This window comes from Syngnathus leptorhynchus, chromosome 12, assembly GCF_054491065.1.
Source record: "Syngnathus leptorhynchus isolate UIUO chromosome 12, UIUO_Slep, whole genome shotgun sequence".
NCBI lineage: Eukaryota > Metazoa > Chordata > Actinopteri > Syngnathiformes > Syngnathidae > Syngnathus > Syngnathus leptorhynchus.
Window position 1 is genome coordinate 6454275 of NC_141206.1, and position 16151 is coordinate 6470425.

Consider the following 16151-nt stretch of genomic DNA (forward strand, 5'->3'; position numbering starts at 1 on the left):
GGTAGAAAAAGGGGGTGGTGTGTGCGAGAGGTGGGGAGAGAGAGAGAGAGAGCGGGGGGGGGTTCTCCACGGTGAGTTGTAGCTTCTTTTTATGCGTAAATCTTGTGCACAAACTTGATTCCGCGCGTGGAAAACAGACCGAGTCTGGGTCGGCGAGGGCTCGAAGAGGATAAAGTGCACCTTATTTGGCCACCTAATAGGTATCCGATGATTGGGAGGAAGGGGAGGGAGTGACGAGAGAAGGGGGGGGGGGTCTGGTTGGTGGGTGTGGGGTTACATTTTCACGTTGCGGGCGTGTGCGTGCAGCCAAGCCTGTTGTGCAATCTAACAAGTCGTCAGTGTTGCGCCGTGAGCTGGCAGGAAAGAGACTCCGGGCTGCCTGCTTGGTTGGGTGGCTTGGCGTGGAGCGGAGGAGGCGCATAGGCCGCGCGCGCGCTCCTTCTTCTTCTTCTCCTCCTCTGTAGACATGGCGGAGAGTGAAGGAAAGCAGGTAAACAGCTCCATGCGTCCACATGATGTTCTCGTTTTTCGTCGTCCAATGGTTGGCGTCATGCTATGGATTGTGTACGTTGTGTAACAGCCACGGACGGTGTTGCGCAAACGCCTCACGGGCACTTCTTGACTTTTTTTTTTTTTTTTCCAAAATGAGCTTTTCCCAAACTTTTTCGCCCTCCTTCTTGCTCTTGGGTGACTATTGTACTCATCAGAACTGCAACTTGGAGCCATGTCTGACTAATAGTTTGATAGGCAAGGTGTGGGAAGGCTTTAATGTGCAACCCCCCCTCCCCCCTCCCTCTCCCTTTCTTCCTCTCTTTAACCCCCACCTCATTCCTCCTCTTCCTCCTCCTCCTCCTCTCCCCACCAAATTAGAATGCATGTCATTGACTGAAGAGAATAGTATGGGCCCACATGCTGGGAAATTCCCATTCTCCCAGGGCGAGAGTATAAGCAACGCTGTTAAATTTAGGAAGTTAATTCAGCACTCAAGCAGCTTTTTGTTATTGTGCCCCCTCTTCAACCACACACAGACATGGGCTATTTTATAGTTTTTATTTATTTATATAGAACATGTCCATCCAATTGTGTGTGTGTGTATATTTGTATTTTCCGTTTTTCTATGCAATAGAGACTTCATGGTTGTTGACCACTGCCCTTTTTCTGTTGCACTACTGGCCATTGGGGATGAGCAGTGCAATATTAAAAGGGCATTGGTTGATAGACCCACACCACTCTTTGACTTTTGTTTCTAAAAAGAAATTTCATGTGGACTGGGCTGTGAAAAGTTTTTCAAGTCCTGTTCTGAATGAATCAAAAAATATGGCTTTGCAATCAAACAAGTGGTTATTACAGATTGTGTTTTTTCAACGTTTATTTGCATACGGATGACTTTTTGTGTATTAGTGAAATTGACTTTCAACATGTGAGCTTTCCTTTAGGAAGATATTACTTTGAAAATTGCATTAAATACGCTGACTGGTTTGCATATGGTCCACGGGTTGCAGCTTCCTCCCCCTTTTAGCGAGTGTATTAGTTCAAGCAAGTTCCCAAATATTTCAATACTGTCACACAATTCCAAATAAAGCAAATTAAAATGTAGATTGGCAGCAAAACTAATGGCCGCCCCTCCCAGCCCTCAACTCCCTCCTCTCTATCTCTTTATTCTGTCCGTGTGCTGACACATGCTGAGGTCAGCTGCTTTGACAATGTTGCACTACTGTACCATCCATTCTAGCAGTGCAATAGTATTGTCATAGCATTTGGCCTCAGAACTGGCCAGTAGAAGTGGACTGGTTGACTTGACTTGATGGCTGATGGCAGGTGGTGGAGCCTCCTGCACAGTTTACTCCAATAAAAATGATAAATATGTTTTGATAACCATGTCAAAAGTCACAATCGAGAAATAGTGATTGTAATTTATATTCAGACACCCATAGGAACCCCCGAAATGTTCTTATTTTACGTCATTTAATTCACAGATTCATTTAATGTATAAAATTCAACAAAATGTTGGAAGGGGTGCTTCCTTGATCCAGTCTTCACCCCTGAAAGTTTGTTACCCTTGCATAATAATAATAGAACACAATGAAACCAACCACCTTGGTGACTGTAGAAAATCTAGAAGGGCTTAGAATTAATAAAACCTAACTCGCCATTCCACCAAAATAAAAAAAATTGTAATTACATTTACTGCATTTCCCCCACTAAGAAATAAGGAATGTATGACCAAAAAAAATATTAAAATAATTAAAACTATTTTGTGACTCCAAACTTATGACTAAGTTTTGTGGCTATGAAATGCCCCCACAAAAGTGATCTAACTGGCCACCAAAATGTATGCTACAAAAATGCCGAAATCATTTTTGGCCTGCTACAAAAACTTAAATGATGTGCAGATGAAATTTTTAAGATGCTCACAAAAAGTGAACCAGAAAAATCCTTGCTAGGCGGTTTTTATAAAAAAGTGTTATGCTGGTCATAAAACTGATATGCTCGGTAGATTCTGGTAGTAGATAACAATTCAAATATATAAAAGTGCCCATACAATATAAGCAAAAACGATCAAATCAAATCTTCTATTCACGCCTGAACCCAAAGCCACACCTTGAAGTTTTAGCCTGGAACTGCTAAACCCAAATAATTCACATTTAAATCAAATATACAAACATCAACACTTAATAAACAGCAAAAGTTCCATTTGAGCTCAAATAATGTCAAAAAATAAACCCAGAAAATCCCACTTAGTCACTTTTGAGAAAGAATGTGACATTGACCAATGTTGGTTTTCTTCAGTGGTTGGGAATCCTCACCACAAAAAAGGGAAAGTTAAGTGGAACTTGTAGTAGCTTGAGAGTGGCCTTAACTCACAAACTGTGTCAACATAACCTCCTTAGCTTAGGTAACACTTTTGTTTATTACATTCAACAGTAACACCAAATTTATTTACACCAACTGTCTTCTGCACCTGTGTGGTGTTGTGTCATCAAACACGGTGACACGGGAGTGTGAGCTTATGCTAAAAGGAAGTGGAGGAGGGTGAGGGTAGGTGGGCCTCTGTGTTTTTGGAGCATCCTTGTAGCGTATAGCAGGTCGGGGAGGGGGGGAGGAATGCGGGGCCCCTCGCCCTCCCTTCCGAGCCCGTCCCCTCTCGTCCTGCTCTTCTCTCAGGTTGTGTTGAGATTAGGTGTCAGTGCTCCCGTGCGTGCCTCATGTTTGAACCCTGAGGGGAAGCTTCTCAGCAAAGAACCTTGTTTGTTTGCACCGTCCTAAAATACCTTTTTTTTTTTTATTTTAATTTTTTTTATTTTACCACCGGCGCTTTAAAAAAAAAAAGTCTTTGTCACAACGCAAACTTATTTCCTTGTTTTTGCGATCGGCCACCGTAGGGGAGGGGTTGATCGAGGGCCCCCCGAAAAAGAGAAGCCGCCTCAAGTCACTTGACTGTGTGAGATTCCGCCCCAGTGTAAGAACGTGACTTGTTTGGGCTTGCTTGCAATGCTTGCTGGGAAATCCTGGAATGTGTGGAATGGGGGACGGTGGTGCTTCTGCATCTGCACAAGAGTGCACAGTATCCTGCCATGAGAGAGACACATGGCTGCTAAGGAGCACTTACAAGTGCAAAAGAATGACGAACAACTGGTTTAAAAAAGCTTTGGAGTTTGACTTTGATGTCTTTTGTAGATGTAACTTTGAATGTGGACTTCAATAAAGGTGTAAAAAATGCACAATTTGCCTTTTCAATGCTTCCAAACAACTTCATAAGTTAAATTAATTCATCGTATTAAAAATATACTATCAAAGTTTTTTTTTTTTTTTAGTATCCGGTGTATTTGTTTGTGTGTATACATTTTTGAGCTTAGCAAAAGAAAGTTACTGATTAAAAACAATGAACTTTCTTGCCTAATGCAACCAAATGCAATAATTCATTGTGAAAATAATTGTGAATGAGGGCGGGGGACAATAAAGGAGCCCAGTCAGTAATAATAATAAAAATAAGTAATTATTTTAAAGAAGAAGTTAAAGGTTTTTCTCCTATTATAGTGCACTTTTTGAACCCCCTTAAGAAAGTATTTTTAGTGTTGCAGAAAACATACAAGCCTTTTAAAAGTTAGAAAAATCAAATAAGAAAAACATAACTGGCTATAATCTTTTTAAATATGATAGTGGTGTTTACAATAATAACTGAATTAAATCATGTTATTTTGTTGGTTTGTGTTTTGTCCTCAATGACTTACTATGACTTGTATTTGTAGGGAACTGAAAGAGTTGCTAAAGGTTTATAATGGTTTGCACTGGTTAGTAAATTAAAGGGAAACTTCACCAAAAACTATTTTCCATTATCATGTGAATAAATTGTAAAATTACAATATTAAAAAGAATAAGGGTTTAAAAAGCATTTTGTGTGTAATATTCTTCCTCCAGTACTCCACTATTAGCTTTTGATGAAATATATCAACATATTGTTGGATTTAAATATCCCCAAAGAGTTTAATGGTATCTCAAAAATATATCAAAAGTAACATTAAATATAGCATTGATTCCAAATAACAGAACAGCAAGATTTAAAAACAGCCAGAAACTATCAAATGTGTGAATTTAATAAGTGGTGTTAGAATAAAGCAACACAATAATAATAAAAGAAAAAAAAAAAGAATAGGAGGGAGAAAAAAACCCACCAAAACAAACAGTAAGAATAATAAATCCCGTCGACAAGCAGACAATGAAGAGGGAAATCCAAATAAACTAAAATAGCCCCTGATACAGGAAATGAAATCATCTGGGAAGTGAGTGTGTTGCTTTGTGTGTCTGGTTGTAGAAGGGGGCGGTGCCAATAAAAGCAAGGAGGTTTGTATCCTCTTGTGGTCTTTCCTCTTAGAGGCGAAAAGGGGACTTAATCACATCCACATTGCATCACTATCAACTTTTTTTTTCATCTATCTGTCTGTTCATTATAGTATTTCAAACTGATAGATAACTACTTTTGAAAACAATGAAAAATTGTTTAACTACTGTTTAATTTATTTTTATAAGTGGGCTTGGTAATAGAAAAAATGCTTGCAATATTTCAATGATCCTTTCTGCATGTGTGTGTGTGTGTGTGTGCATGCGGATGCGTGCGAGACAATTTGATGAGAAGGGTTGATGCAAAGGTGATTTACTGCCATCTAGTGGACACACAAAGAATAACAGTAATAAAAGGCTATAAGCTAGTTGGACTAGTCTTATTTGTGATTTTACTAGCGGTACAAACTTAACCATACATGATGGTTCTACTCATTCATATTAAAGGTGCGCATATTTATCTGGAAAGTTCATAGCCCCTCGTGTGAATGTTCGTTTGTCTGTATGTGCCTTTTTTATCTTGCTGTTAATATAATATTTGTTCTTGGGAACTGAAAAATGCAAAGAGCGACCAGTTTTGATACACACTTCAGAAAATTTGCTTAAATGACCTTTAACAATGTTATTAGTTTATATGGTTAATTTTTAATACATCATAAAAGGGGTAAAATAACGACTGAAATGATTCAACGTTTCCGACTTACAATTTATTGAGGGTTCACTAAATAGAGGGTGGAGAGCAACTCCCATCCAGCAGAGGGAGCCGTGCAATTCAGCAACATATTATCTCCTCATGGCTGCCAAACCATTCCAACAGCAAAATCTTCATGCCATGCTCTTTCGAAAGTGTCCTCATGTTCTCTTGTTTTTAACACTGCTTTTGAGACAAAAATAATCACAATTCTACTTTGACTCAAATTTGCTGTCAAGAAAAAGTAATAGAAGCTACCTTAGCGCTCGTCCTGCCCACACTGACAGTTGGTTAGCGGCATTGAAGGAAAGTCAACAGAGCTGTGCGGTGGGACCTCATGGGGCATCTGGGAAAAGCAACACGGGTGACCACTTACAGAAAGTGACAGCAGTTTAATTCCGCTGTGAGTAAAGGAGGACCGACCAGCACAGGAGTAGCCATGAAGAGGTAATTGAGGGGGTAGTGCAGCAGGCTGAGGCAGCTAGCCGCGTAGAGGTCGGCGTAGCGCATGAGTTGGCTGGCAAACAGCGTCTGTCTGGAGCCGCTTCGAAGTAGGCTGCCCATCCGGCCGTAAGACATGTCCATCCAGGTGGTCAGATTCTGAAGGAGGCCAACCGGGGGGGGACGAACCCACACAGGCAATCAAAATGTTATCAACTTAATTGTCTGTCCTAAGTTATAAAAAACATAGCTCGTAGCCTGTGCTAGCTGACTGTGGATGGGATACTGTACTAGTTAGTCGCGGTGACACGCAGTAATGATAATGGTGGGAAAGTTTAGCTGTATGTACATTCTCACAGTACAATATTCCATGTCTTTACCGTCATTCTGTTCTGAATGCTGATGATGTCAGGAGTGTCCTTACTACCGCTGTCCAAGTGCCTGCAAGCAACAATAGCCAAATGTGAAGACAACCGTCACAAGAACGTAGAAGATGAACCAAAGAAAAAAAAAAAAAAAAGCAAAGCCAGGGTCAAGTTGGCTAGTGGGAGGTCGAGAAACTAGCTAGCGACTACTGCGCCTGAAAATGTTGCTGAGTCAATTCAAAGTCGGTAAACATCGCGTGGCGGTGAATAAGCTATATCTGAGAAGTACCATATTTGCATGACAAGAAAAGATGGAGAGGCTATGCTAAATGCTAAGCTAACCTAAGATGGAAACGGCTAGCGCGTGATCGACTATACTTTCAGTGACATCTGGCTTGAACCTCGTTAAAGCGGAGAACCTTTGACAGCAAAATAGCAGAACACACAATTACTCGAATGCGTACGTACTTGTAACTCTCAGCTAGGGAAATGTCAAGACTTTTCAGCTCTTCAAACCAATCTGGAAAAAAAAAACATCTCTCAAAAACTCAATCACAAATTAATGCTGGGGAAAAAATTGGAGATTGGCGTACGTTTCTTGTTCTCCCAAATTTGTTGTTCTTTGATAAGCTCTGGAACCACCAGGAACGTTTTCCAGCCTTGCCGCTTCTTGGACTTGAGAATGTCGCCAAAGATATGATCCCCCACATAGAGGATGTCTTTACCTTTGATGTTCAGCAGGTCGGAAACCATGTTTGACGAACCTGAGACCATCGAAATAATCCATAACGAATTTTTATGGAGTTGCTTTAGTGACAACTGAAAAAATGGATCTGTCTCACCTCCAGAGTACACAGTTCCATCCTGGAGAGCGCCGGTGTACGTTCCGATACAAAGTCTCCCTGTGTTCTGGATCGCAAACACCGATAAAATAATTGATGATTGGCAGAAGTCAAGTACAGTCCAATATTGATGTCAGGTGTCAAAGCATAGGAATTCCTTCATACCGTCTCAACTTGTCTTAGCACCGTGCCCCCCGCGAAGAACAGCGGCTTCCTCGTATCAACAACGATGAGGTCAAAGAAGGAGCGCCACGACTCCGGGGAATCTCCAGACTCCTGGTGGAAAATTTGAGCAAGAACATAGAGTGTTTTGTCCTCAGAATAACAACCCCAAAGCCAAGTTGTGTATTTTGAGACAAGTTGTTGCTATGGCGACATCTAATCAAGCTCTTATCTTTTATCGGTGGCCTGACACAATTACGTGTGTTTTGCTTTACCGTATCGTTTATCCATTTTTGTGCATCTTCAAGACAAATGCTCTTACCGTGGTACCGTGTTCAAGAAGGTATCTCATTACGGCCTAGATAAAGACAGGAAAAAGTTTAGAGACACTATTAGTCATGTTTGTAGCAATTTTGTACCATTTGAGTCTTTTTGGAGGCTTACCTCAGTGTATTTGTAGTCACTGTTTGTGGCAAGAAAAACTTTGGCCACTTTTTTAATCCGAGTCAAGAGAGTAATTATATTTGGCTGTAAAAAAAAATGAAATATTTAAGTTTTCTTAATTATCTGAAACCAAATTGTTGTTTTCATGGAGTATATAAATAAATAAATAAATTATATATATATATATATATATTTGTTTATTTTTCAATTAATTAATTTATTTTTAGCTACTCACGTCTTGTATAATATATTTGTCAATATTCTTGATGGTCTGGTTTTTGAGGATGCCCTGCAAAAACAGAGTGTAACACTAAGTTTGTATCAGAGGAGCACCAAAAAAAAAAAAAAAAAAAACCAGTCGTTATGTAAAGGTTACCGTGTCGTGAATGAAGTCCATTGCGTCTCTTACATCCTGGAACATGGTTCTGTATGACATGAACAGGTCGCCATAGTGGTAACCTTTTTGCACGCTGGGGTAGGTAGACTTTTGTTACCGTATATTTTTTGTTTGCGAAAGATGGTCCAGAAAGTACATGCTTACCATTTGTATCTGCTGCATTTGGTGAAAAAGTCCACAAGGCAAGAATAGAGATATGTCTCTGTAAAAAGGAAAACAAAAAAACCCCACAGTTTAGTTCGGGGTAAGTGTTTTTTTTTGCGCAAACACATTTTTAGAGTAATAGCAAATAATACTATGGATTGACATCAGGCAGACGGGACAGGCCAAGTCGAATAGTTTCCTGGAACATAAACATGGACACACATATACACACACAACATTGTGGAGCAATCATGCGTGAGTCCACTTAAATCTTCATAAAGTCCCCGAATAACGTAAGATTACACACATTTTTAGTGTCATTTAATCAAAAATGCAAATAAACTCTACGAGATTATTATTTTTTTGTACTGAATCTGAATCAACTCAATACATTCTTTGCATTTGCATCAAAAATAGATTTAGGGATACATAAATTCAAATTTGAGGGACAGACATTTTTTTTTCCAGAGTAGATATTCCATTATGGTTTCAGCAGAGCTCCCAAGATAACAAATTAGCGGAAGGCCACGGGATTTTTTGTGCTCTGAAGATAAAGCCATGGCATCTTTTTGGGATGAACACTTAGGCCTACTACGCTACACTACTGTTTTGTAATGTTGGTCATGACGATAGCGCCTATGGTGTTAAAAGTTTGAGTTCTTGAGAAGAAGAAAAGAGCGATAAATGTGACACCTGAAAGGTTGAAGAGGGTGTTGAGAGTGTAGAAGCGATTGGTGTCGTCTCTCTGGATGAACTTGTTGGGGTAATAGCGGTGAATTTCCTCGCTTTAAGGCACAAATAAACAAAAAAAAGGATGGGGTGATTGTTGGAAAATCCATCACAGTTAATTTTCACATTACCCTTTGAGGAACCAGAACCCATGACTGCACACTAGAATGTTCCCATTGGAGTCCACCTTCAGGAGGTTGCCATATGTGGTGTCGATCACTAAGCCCCTGAAGGAAAGTGGGCGGCATGATGGACAAAGTGATTCCAGCCATCTTATCACAACTGAAGAATGTTATTTTGAGTGAAAAGCCAACCTGGTGGTGAAGCTCGGGTCATACGTGTAGCGTAGAATCTCATGAGGGTAGCCCACAGACACCATTCTGTCCCTTAGGAGCTCAAAGCCCAAGCTCTCATATTCTGGAGACTTGTACACTGCAATGAGGTCAGAATGACAAATTCATCTCTTTTTTTTTTTTTTTTTTTAAATCAAGAAAAATTGTTCACTCATATTTTTGCTCCCCAAAAAATTGATAACAAATAATATTGGTCAGGATATGTATAGAAGAATTTCAGTCATGACCGTACTTACTTGCCAGCGTGTAGTCCATGTCGAAGCCGTAACATTTGATGTTTTCCAGCGTCAAGCTTCTGTTCACAAATATCCTGAGATGGAACACAAAGAAATGGAGTAGTTAAGGTCAGCTGACGTGACCAGACAAAGGTCACGACACAACATGACTCTTTGAGATATGCTGTGACCGATTGATATGCTGTAACGAAAGGATTCTTAGGGGAACAACACTGTATACGATTCTCTTAACAACTTTAGGTCAACCATTTTCAGTCTTATTGTCATTTTTTTAACATTATGACATTTCCTCTTTTTCTTTTCTTTTTAGTATGGTCATAGTTCTCCCTTGTGATGTTGATCGTTGATAAAAAATAAATAAATAAATAAACAAAACCAAGTAAAATAAATATATAGTGCAAGGACAACAAGTAGTTGTCCTCTTCTATTGATATAATGTAGAAGATATTTTTTCCTCCAATTCTTACTGGTTCCTTGGCCCTATTTTCTTCTCATTTTAATCTGTTGTTGCCATTTTGTACCTACTGACTGCCTGCATTCATGGCGATAGGTAGGCCTGGGTGGAGACAATACCTTTTATCATCTTCCAAGTATTCTCAGCTTCGTCTCACTTGACTTGCTAGTCACAGATAGACACCAAAGACTCTCGTGTTTACGCCTTCAGGGACCTGGGTGGTCCAGGTTTTAGCCTCGAGATTGCACGCATTAGGTGGTTATCAATATTTACACCCACCTTTGATCTCGAAGGATCTTTTTTTTTTTAGATTATTGCTGCAAAACATTTCTTGTACATCTCATGAGACTACGGGATCGTGTGTCAGCTGATGCAGTAGATAACCAAATAATAAGAAATAATGGCATTTATAAAATGATCGCATCAAGAAAAACTTACTTTTGTCCATTGCTTCTGATAACCTTTGAGTCATCACACAAACAGCGTTCTGTGTCCATCGTGTCCACAGTTGCTGACGTAAAAAAAAAAAAAAAATCAGCTTGTTGTGTTGTTGATGAGGGATGCAACTTTTCTCAGGGTTGACCTCAGTCCGGATATAAATTGCCCAAGTGACGTAAATTGCAGGATGCCGCAACTCCTCCCTCCTCTGATTACTGCCGCACATTAGCGGGTTGAGAGGTGTGCAGCCTTGAAGATTGTCTTATCAGACGTGCACACACACTTTTATGGGTGGGTGCTGCACCCCTGAGTGGCTCCTTAAAACTTTCCTAATGGGAGTCACGCTCAGCAGAACCCAAACACTTCATTTAAATATTAAAATACGCTCACTTCATTAATGCTTAAGCCAATGAGAGCTTTCTACTCCCTCTCAAGGCGAAAGGATCAAATTTGTCCTGCATGCAACAGATATTGGTTCTGCATGATGAACATAAACAACTTAATGCAAAAACAAAGGGCTTTATTGTTCCCTGGATTCACATTTATACAAGTTTTCAAAATAAAATTAAAGCATACTGTTTTCTTGAAAAATGTACCAAGAGGACAAGTAAACATATCTAACCTGAAAAATTTTAATTGAAAAATTATTTCATCAATTAGTTGAAAGTTGTTCGAAATGAAAAAGACAAGCAACTGTAATTATGTGAAATCATAGACATCAATAAATAAGTTTAAAAGTGAAAAAATAAAAACCAAGTATTTAAACATGTTCGTAGAATTATATAAAAACATTTAACACATCCACAAGTAAATGATGCTAAATCCTGATTAATTAAATAACATCCTCTGCTTTAGTACATGAGTATACATGTAACATTTGTCACTTTAAAAAAATTACGATTAAAAAAAAAGTAATCTTTTACAAGGCAAACTTCACAAATACAGCTAAAATTTGGTCTCGCAACTTTTACAGTCATCACGTAGTTGCTCATGCCTTTCCCCCTCCTTCAACCTTCCACGTTTGCTGCGCATCCGTTCATAGTCATCCGCGATCTCCAGAGCCGTTTTATTCCTCATCTCAGGCACGCTGAAGTACACGTACAGTCCCGTAGTCAAGCACACAAACAAGAATATGAGAAAGCAGAAGGCACGGAGATACTCCTGGAATGAAAACCATTGCGTTATACATGACTTTGTGATTCAACATTTACATGATGAAGATATGAATGAGCTCACCACTATGATGGGGAAGACCATCCCCAGTAGAAACATACTAATCCAGTTCAAGGTGGAGCCGACACTGGAGGCACTCACTGTGAATGCCTGAGTGAAAATGATACCTGGTATTGGAGGTATTACTCCACCTATGGGGCAAGAATTTCAACAGGATAATAATAATATTCTATTCTGTTAAGCGCAGTCAACAAACATGGCCGACGTGGCTCACGACAAAAACGGGCTCGTCGGGTAACCCCATAAACGTGGCCGATAATACAGTAGGACCCGAGCCCTGTTGCGATAGCAAAGGTCCACTCCCCTAAAAAGGTTTGTAACTGCATACAGATCCCTCAAAGCACTACTTTTGTCTAAATGAAAAACTTCAACTTCGTTCCATAAAACTAAAATACCACAAGACGGTGGCAAAGCACTATTTTTGTCCAAATGAAAGCCCTTACTGCCCTTCAACTCAGTTCCGTGAAACTAAAATGCGTACAAGATGGTGACAAAGCACTACTTTTATCTAAATGCCATGTCATTTTACACCTGCTCAATCGATTCTTATTCTTGATTTTTTTTTTTTTTTCAGCTTACCTGGCCCAATGGAAAATGCAGAGAGGAACAAGAAAATGAGGGCCATGCTGCAATACGTCATCCAGGAGATTTGATGCTAGGTGAGAAACAAAGACATAAGTGTCAGTTGTAGCTTTTGCTTTGAGCTTCTAAAGATGCAGAAATCTGGATTTTGGTGCGGCTCACCTGCAGATAGAGAGTGATGGTGAGGAGGATGAGTATAACAGACATGCTCATAAATCCTGTGAAGAGGAGCACTTTCTTTCCTGTATTCTCAATGATCATGAACTGCATTGTAGGCATAGAACAAGGCAAAGTGTTTATTGTAGTACAACAACGATTACACAGTGAGAAACTACCACTAGGTGAGGCTATAATGCTGCTTCTCGGTTTGGTGATGAAATGGCACTTACACACACTAGCGAGAACATCATTTCACATGACCCCATTCCCAAAGTGGCATAACGGAGCTGGTTTTCAGCAATGCCTGCCGCACGAAACACTTCGTAAGAATAGAAGTTCACCTGCAGGGAAGCGTAACAATATATGTTTATTTACCACGATGCAAAAAAAAAAACGTGTTTAAATTTTAGGCGACATTTCGAGGAAAATTAGCCATGTTGAGTAACAGTAATCTCTCCTTTAATGATTGCTTGAAATGGATCAGCATTTAAACATTGAAGTACACAATAAGTCCACATCATTTTAATTTTTAATTCAATGTTTTACCAGATAAGTCAATTGAGAACATTTTCTCATTTACAATGGCAACCTGTTCTCGACTAGTTTTCCTGATTTTCAGCCTACTAAAATTGCCAGAGAGTCATCATTGTTAGCGTAGTATGGAAACATTACTCTTGAGTTCTTTACGTGGCGGGACTCACTGCGTTGATGCCACAAAGTTGCAGCGCGGTGAAGGTCACGCAAACAGTTGCCAGCTGCCGGCGAACGCTTCTTTCCTGAAAGAGCTCCATCACAGAGCGACTTTGGATGTTCTGGAGAGCGGCTTTCTCTTCCAGCATCTCCTCCACCTCCATGCTATGGTCCTTGTTAAAGCTAAATGGCCATTACAGGACCAACGTGTTAAGTATGCGCTTGCACAACAAGTGATTGTGAAGATCTGCTCACACCTTTCTCGCAAGCTAGCCGGTCTCCTTGGCTCAGCAGTAGGTATTTGGGTGACTCCGGCAGGAAAGGAAGGGTGACCAGTTGAAAGAGCGCAGTGAAGCCGGTGAAGCCGAGCAGCCAGGGCCATCTATCCTCTGTGCCAAGTAACTCACTGCAAGGAGAATGTCCATTAATTAGCACTAAAAGGAATTGAATTGAACTATTCGCTATAGTTAGTTTTGATTTAGTTTTTAGTTGTTTTTTTAATACAGTTAGTTTTAATTAGTTATTAAAGCAAATTTGTTATCTTTTATTAGTTTGTGAATATGAATTAAGAGGCAAAATCCACCAATTTTTCTCTCTCAAGGGGCGGCCATTTTGGGGACTGAAAATGATATTGTTCGAGCAATTGTGATGTCATTTTCAGTGGACAGCTAGTGGCAAGATGGCCGCCCTCAGAGGTGGATAAAAAAAAAGGGGGTAAAAAAAGAATTGTATAACAAAGAAAATTATCAAACAAAACTCAAAAAGTCTGTAGATATGAAATACAGGAATACTAAAATATATTTAAATAGTCCCAGTACTGCATGTATATTAATTGACAGAAAAAAAACAAAGGGTATTTTTACAGTAATGATGGTTAGTTTCAGTAGTTTTATAAATGTAAGCTGTAGTATAAGCTTAGTTTTTGTTTATTAAAGGATTTTCTTAAAATTGTATTTCAATAACAACAATGTCAATTTGTTTTCACTTTTGTAACAACCTTGGTGTTTGGACAAAACTAGTCAGTCTCCAGGTTCATTTAGGTTCATGAGAAGAGGCAGGCAGGAATGTGCTGACTGATTCCCAATAAATTTGAATGATTTTATTTAAATCTGAACAATTAGATTAATTTCAAGGGTGTGGACTCTTGTGCAAACACAGCTCAGTGGGTCACCGCTTTCAAAATTCTTCTTATTGTTTTTTGGAATCAAGTTTATAGGATACAGGTCACAATGGTGGAATTTGGGGTTTTTTGCCATTTCAAGAGGGGTGTGTAGACTTTTTACATCCACTGCAGATTTTGGCCACGATGATAATCATTTGCTCATAAAAATTGGATTATGACAGAACAATTTGTTCCACAATATTCTCACCTGAGCCCCAAAATCTGACCGGTGAACTTCCCTAAGGCGATGAAAGTGGCAACGGTCACGCCCACCATCGCTTTCAGCATCTTCGGAGTGCATTCAATAATGTACAAGGTGTGAGCAGTGATATTGATTCCTGCAAGTAGCCAAAAGAAGCATTTTAGGAGCTCATCTTGAGTTAAAAATTAACCAAATGTTCAAAAAATAATATGTATCTTGCTTTCTAGTCTCACCTGAATTGATACCGTGCAGAAGTCGTCCTACCATAATCATCTCAAAGGACATGGCTTTTTGGCTCAAGAGCATCAACAGCGCTCCAATTATAGTCACAAAATTGTTTAACAAAAGACATTTTCTCCTGATGGGAAATCAGAAACCCGCATGTGTGCCAAATGTAATAGGTAAAGAGAAAGCTTTTACTTGCACACTAACCTGCCAACGATCGAAAGGCATGGAGCTCCCAGGAACGAGCCCAGCAAGCCACCGATGCAAAAAATAGAAACAATAAAGGACCATATGAGCGAGACCTGCCAATCTTGTAAGTAGACGTCGTATCTCTGTATGCATGTTTGGTTAATCAGCTTCTTGATGTACTGCAATTAGCAAAAAGAAACATTCTTTGACTGAAAAGACAAGATAAATTTGATTATAAATTAGGCAAAGTGGTTCTTAATTTACTGTTTTAAGTTAAAAGGTTTTTTTTCTTTTACTTACAGCGGAAGGGGCAGTCACCACAGATATTCCAAATCCGTATTGAAATGTCCCACCGATGCCCGAGATGAAAATGACGACGATAACAAGAGGACAGTTCAGCTGTGAGGAAAAAGCACGGTAATGTTCATTTTAGATCTGAATGCAAAATGGCAAATATAATTAAGCCCTACCAAGAGTGTTAGGTGCTGGAGCATTGCTGGTCTGTTCATTGTCAACCTGATGAATCACTGACATGCTAATCTGGTGTTCCTCATTCATAACGCTGGCCGCAGATGATTAACACCACCTAAAGAGTTCTATGACTCGTGTGTGTGTGTGTGCGCTTGCCAATCATGTTTGCACAAAGATGAGGTTAAACACTTTGGGCGGGCTCTACTAAACAATCTTCTTCCAGAGGCGTCTTGGCAAGCGTGAGTGGGAGTGTTCAAAAACTCATCCTGTGGGGATGAAGCTCCTCACAGACAAATGTTTGACACTTATTTCATATATTTATATTGGCCACAGGGCGCTTATATTTACCTCGATTTACATATATATGAATTTGCTTATGAAATCAACTTTAAGTACAGTGGATTTTTAGATCATTTCATACACATGGGACAGTAATGTAAAACTGTTTGTTTTCCACAACCAACAACTCCAAAAGGTTGGTGGTTTTGTACAAAAAACCTCAAAACGATGTCAGTTGGGTCATTTTTTTCTTCTTATTATTATTTTTTTTTTAAACTAAAATTACCTTATTTATTGACCCAACAGTTTTAAATGCGTATCATTCCATTTTCTGTTATGAATCATGCCCAAGGCTCAAAAGACAAATATTTGCCATCTTAAATACCCAACAGGTTTAGTATTTAACCATTGTCACCTTCTGGAA

General features: G+C 39.4%; 2 protein-coding genes across 5 annotated transcripts; both read right to left on the reverse strand.

Moving 5' to 3' along the window:
• Positions 1-4468: 4468 nt before the first annotated feature.
• nt5c2l1 (5'-nucleotidase, cytosolic II, like 1) lies at positions 4469-10668 on the reverse strand. 4 transcript variants are annotated; one of them, XR_015067778.1, is made up of 19 exons: positions 10536-10668; positions 9644-9717; positions 9369-9486; positions 9186-9281; positions 9019-9110; positions 8326-8383; positions 8161-8254; positions 8020-8073; positions 7785-7868; positions 7663-7698; positions 7344-7454; positions 7179-7245; positions 6930-7100; positions 6805-6856; positions 6352-6412; positions 5954-6130; positions 5789-5876; positions 5544-5716; positions 4469-5162 (listed from the first exon to the last, which is right to left on the reverse strand). XR_015067778.1 is itself a non-coding variant. In XM_085926574.1 (18 exons), exons 1-17 carry the CDS (start codon positions 10592-10594, stop codon positions 5790-5792), a joined length of 1491 nt encoding a protein of 496 aa, XP_085782700.1. In that variant the 5' UTR covers positions 10595-10668; the 3' UTR covers positions 5494-5713; position 5789. The 4 variants fall into 4 exon arrangements, 3 of the variants coding, with proteins under 3 accessions (XP_085782700.1, XP_085782698.1, XP_085782701.1); XM_085926574.1 differs by lacking the exon at positions 4469-5162 and having other exon boundaries at positions 5494-5713; XM_085926572.1 differs by lacking the exon at positions 4469-5162 and having other exon boundaries at positions 5494-5716.
• Positions 10669-11480: 812 nt separating this feature from the next.
• Positions 11481-15501, reverse strand: slc2a11l (solute carrier family 2 member 11, like). Its single transcript, XM_085926576.1, has 12 exons — positions 15448-15501; positions 15278-15376; positions 14996-15156; positions 14797-14921; positions 14570-14699; positions 13431-13605; positions 13211-13372; positions 12740-12850; positions 12513-12614; positions 12348-12423; positions 11772-11899; positions 11481-11696 (listed from the first exon to the last, which is right to left on the reverse strand). The coding sequence occupies exons 1-12, from the start codon at positions 15484-15486 to the stop codon at positions 11481-11483; spliced, it is 1524 nt and encodes a 507-aa protein (XP_085782702.1). The 5' UTR covers positions 15487-15501.
• Between the last annotated feature and the right edge of the window lie 650 nt (positions 15502-16151).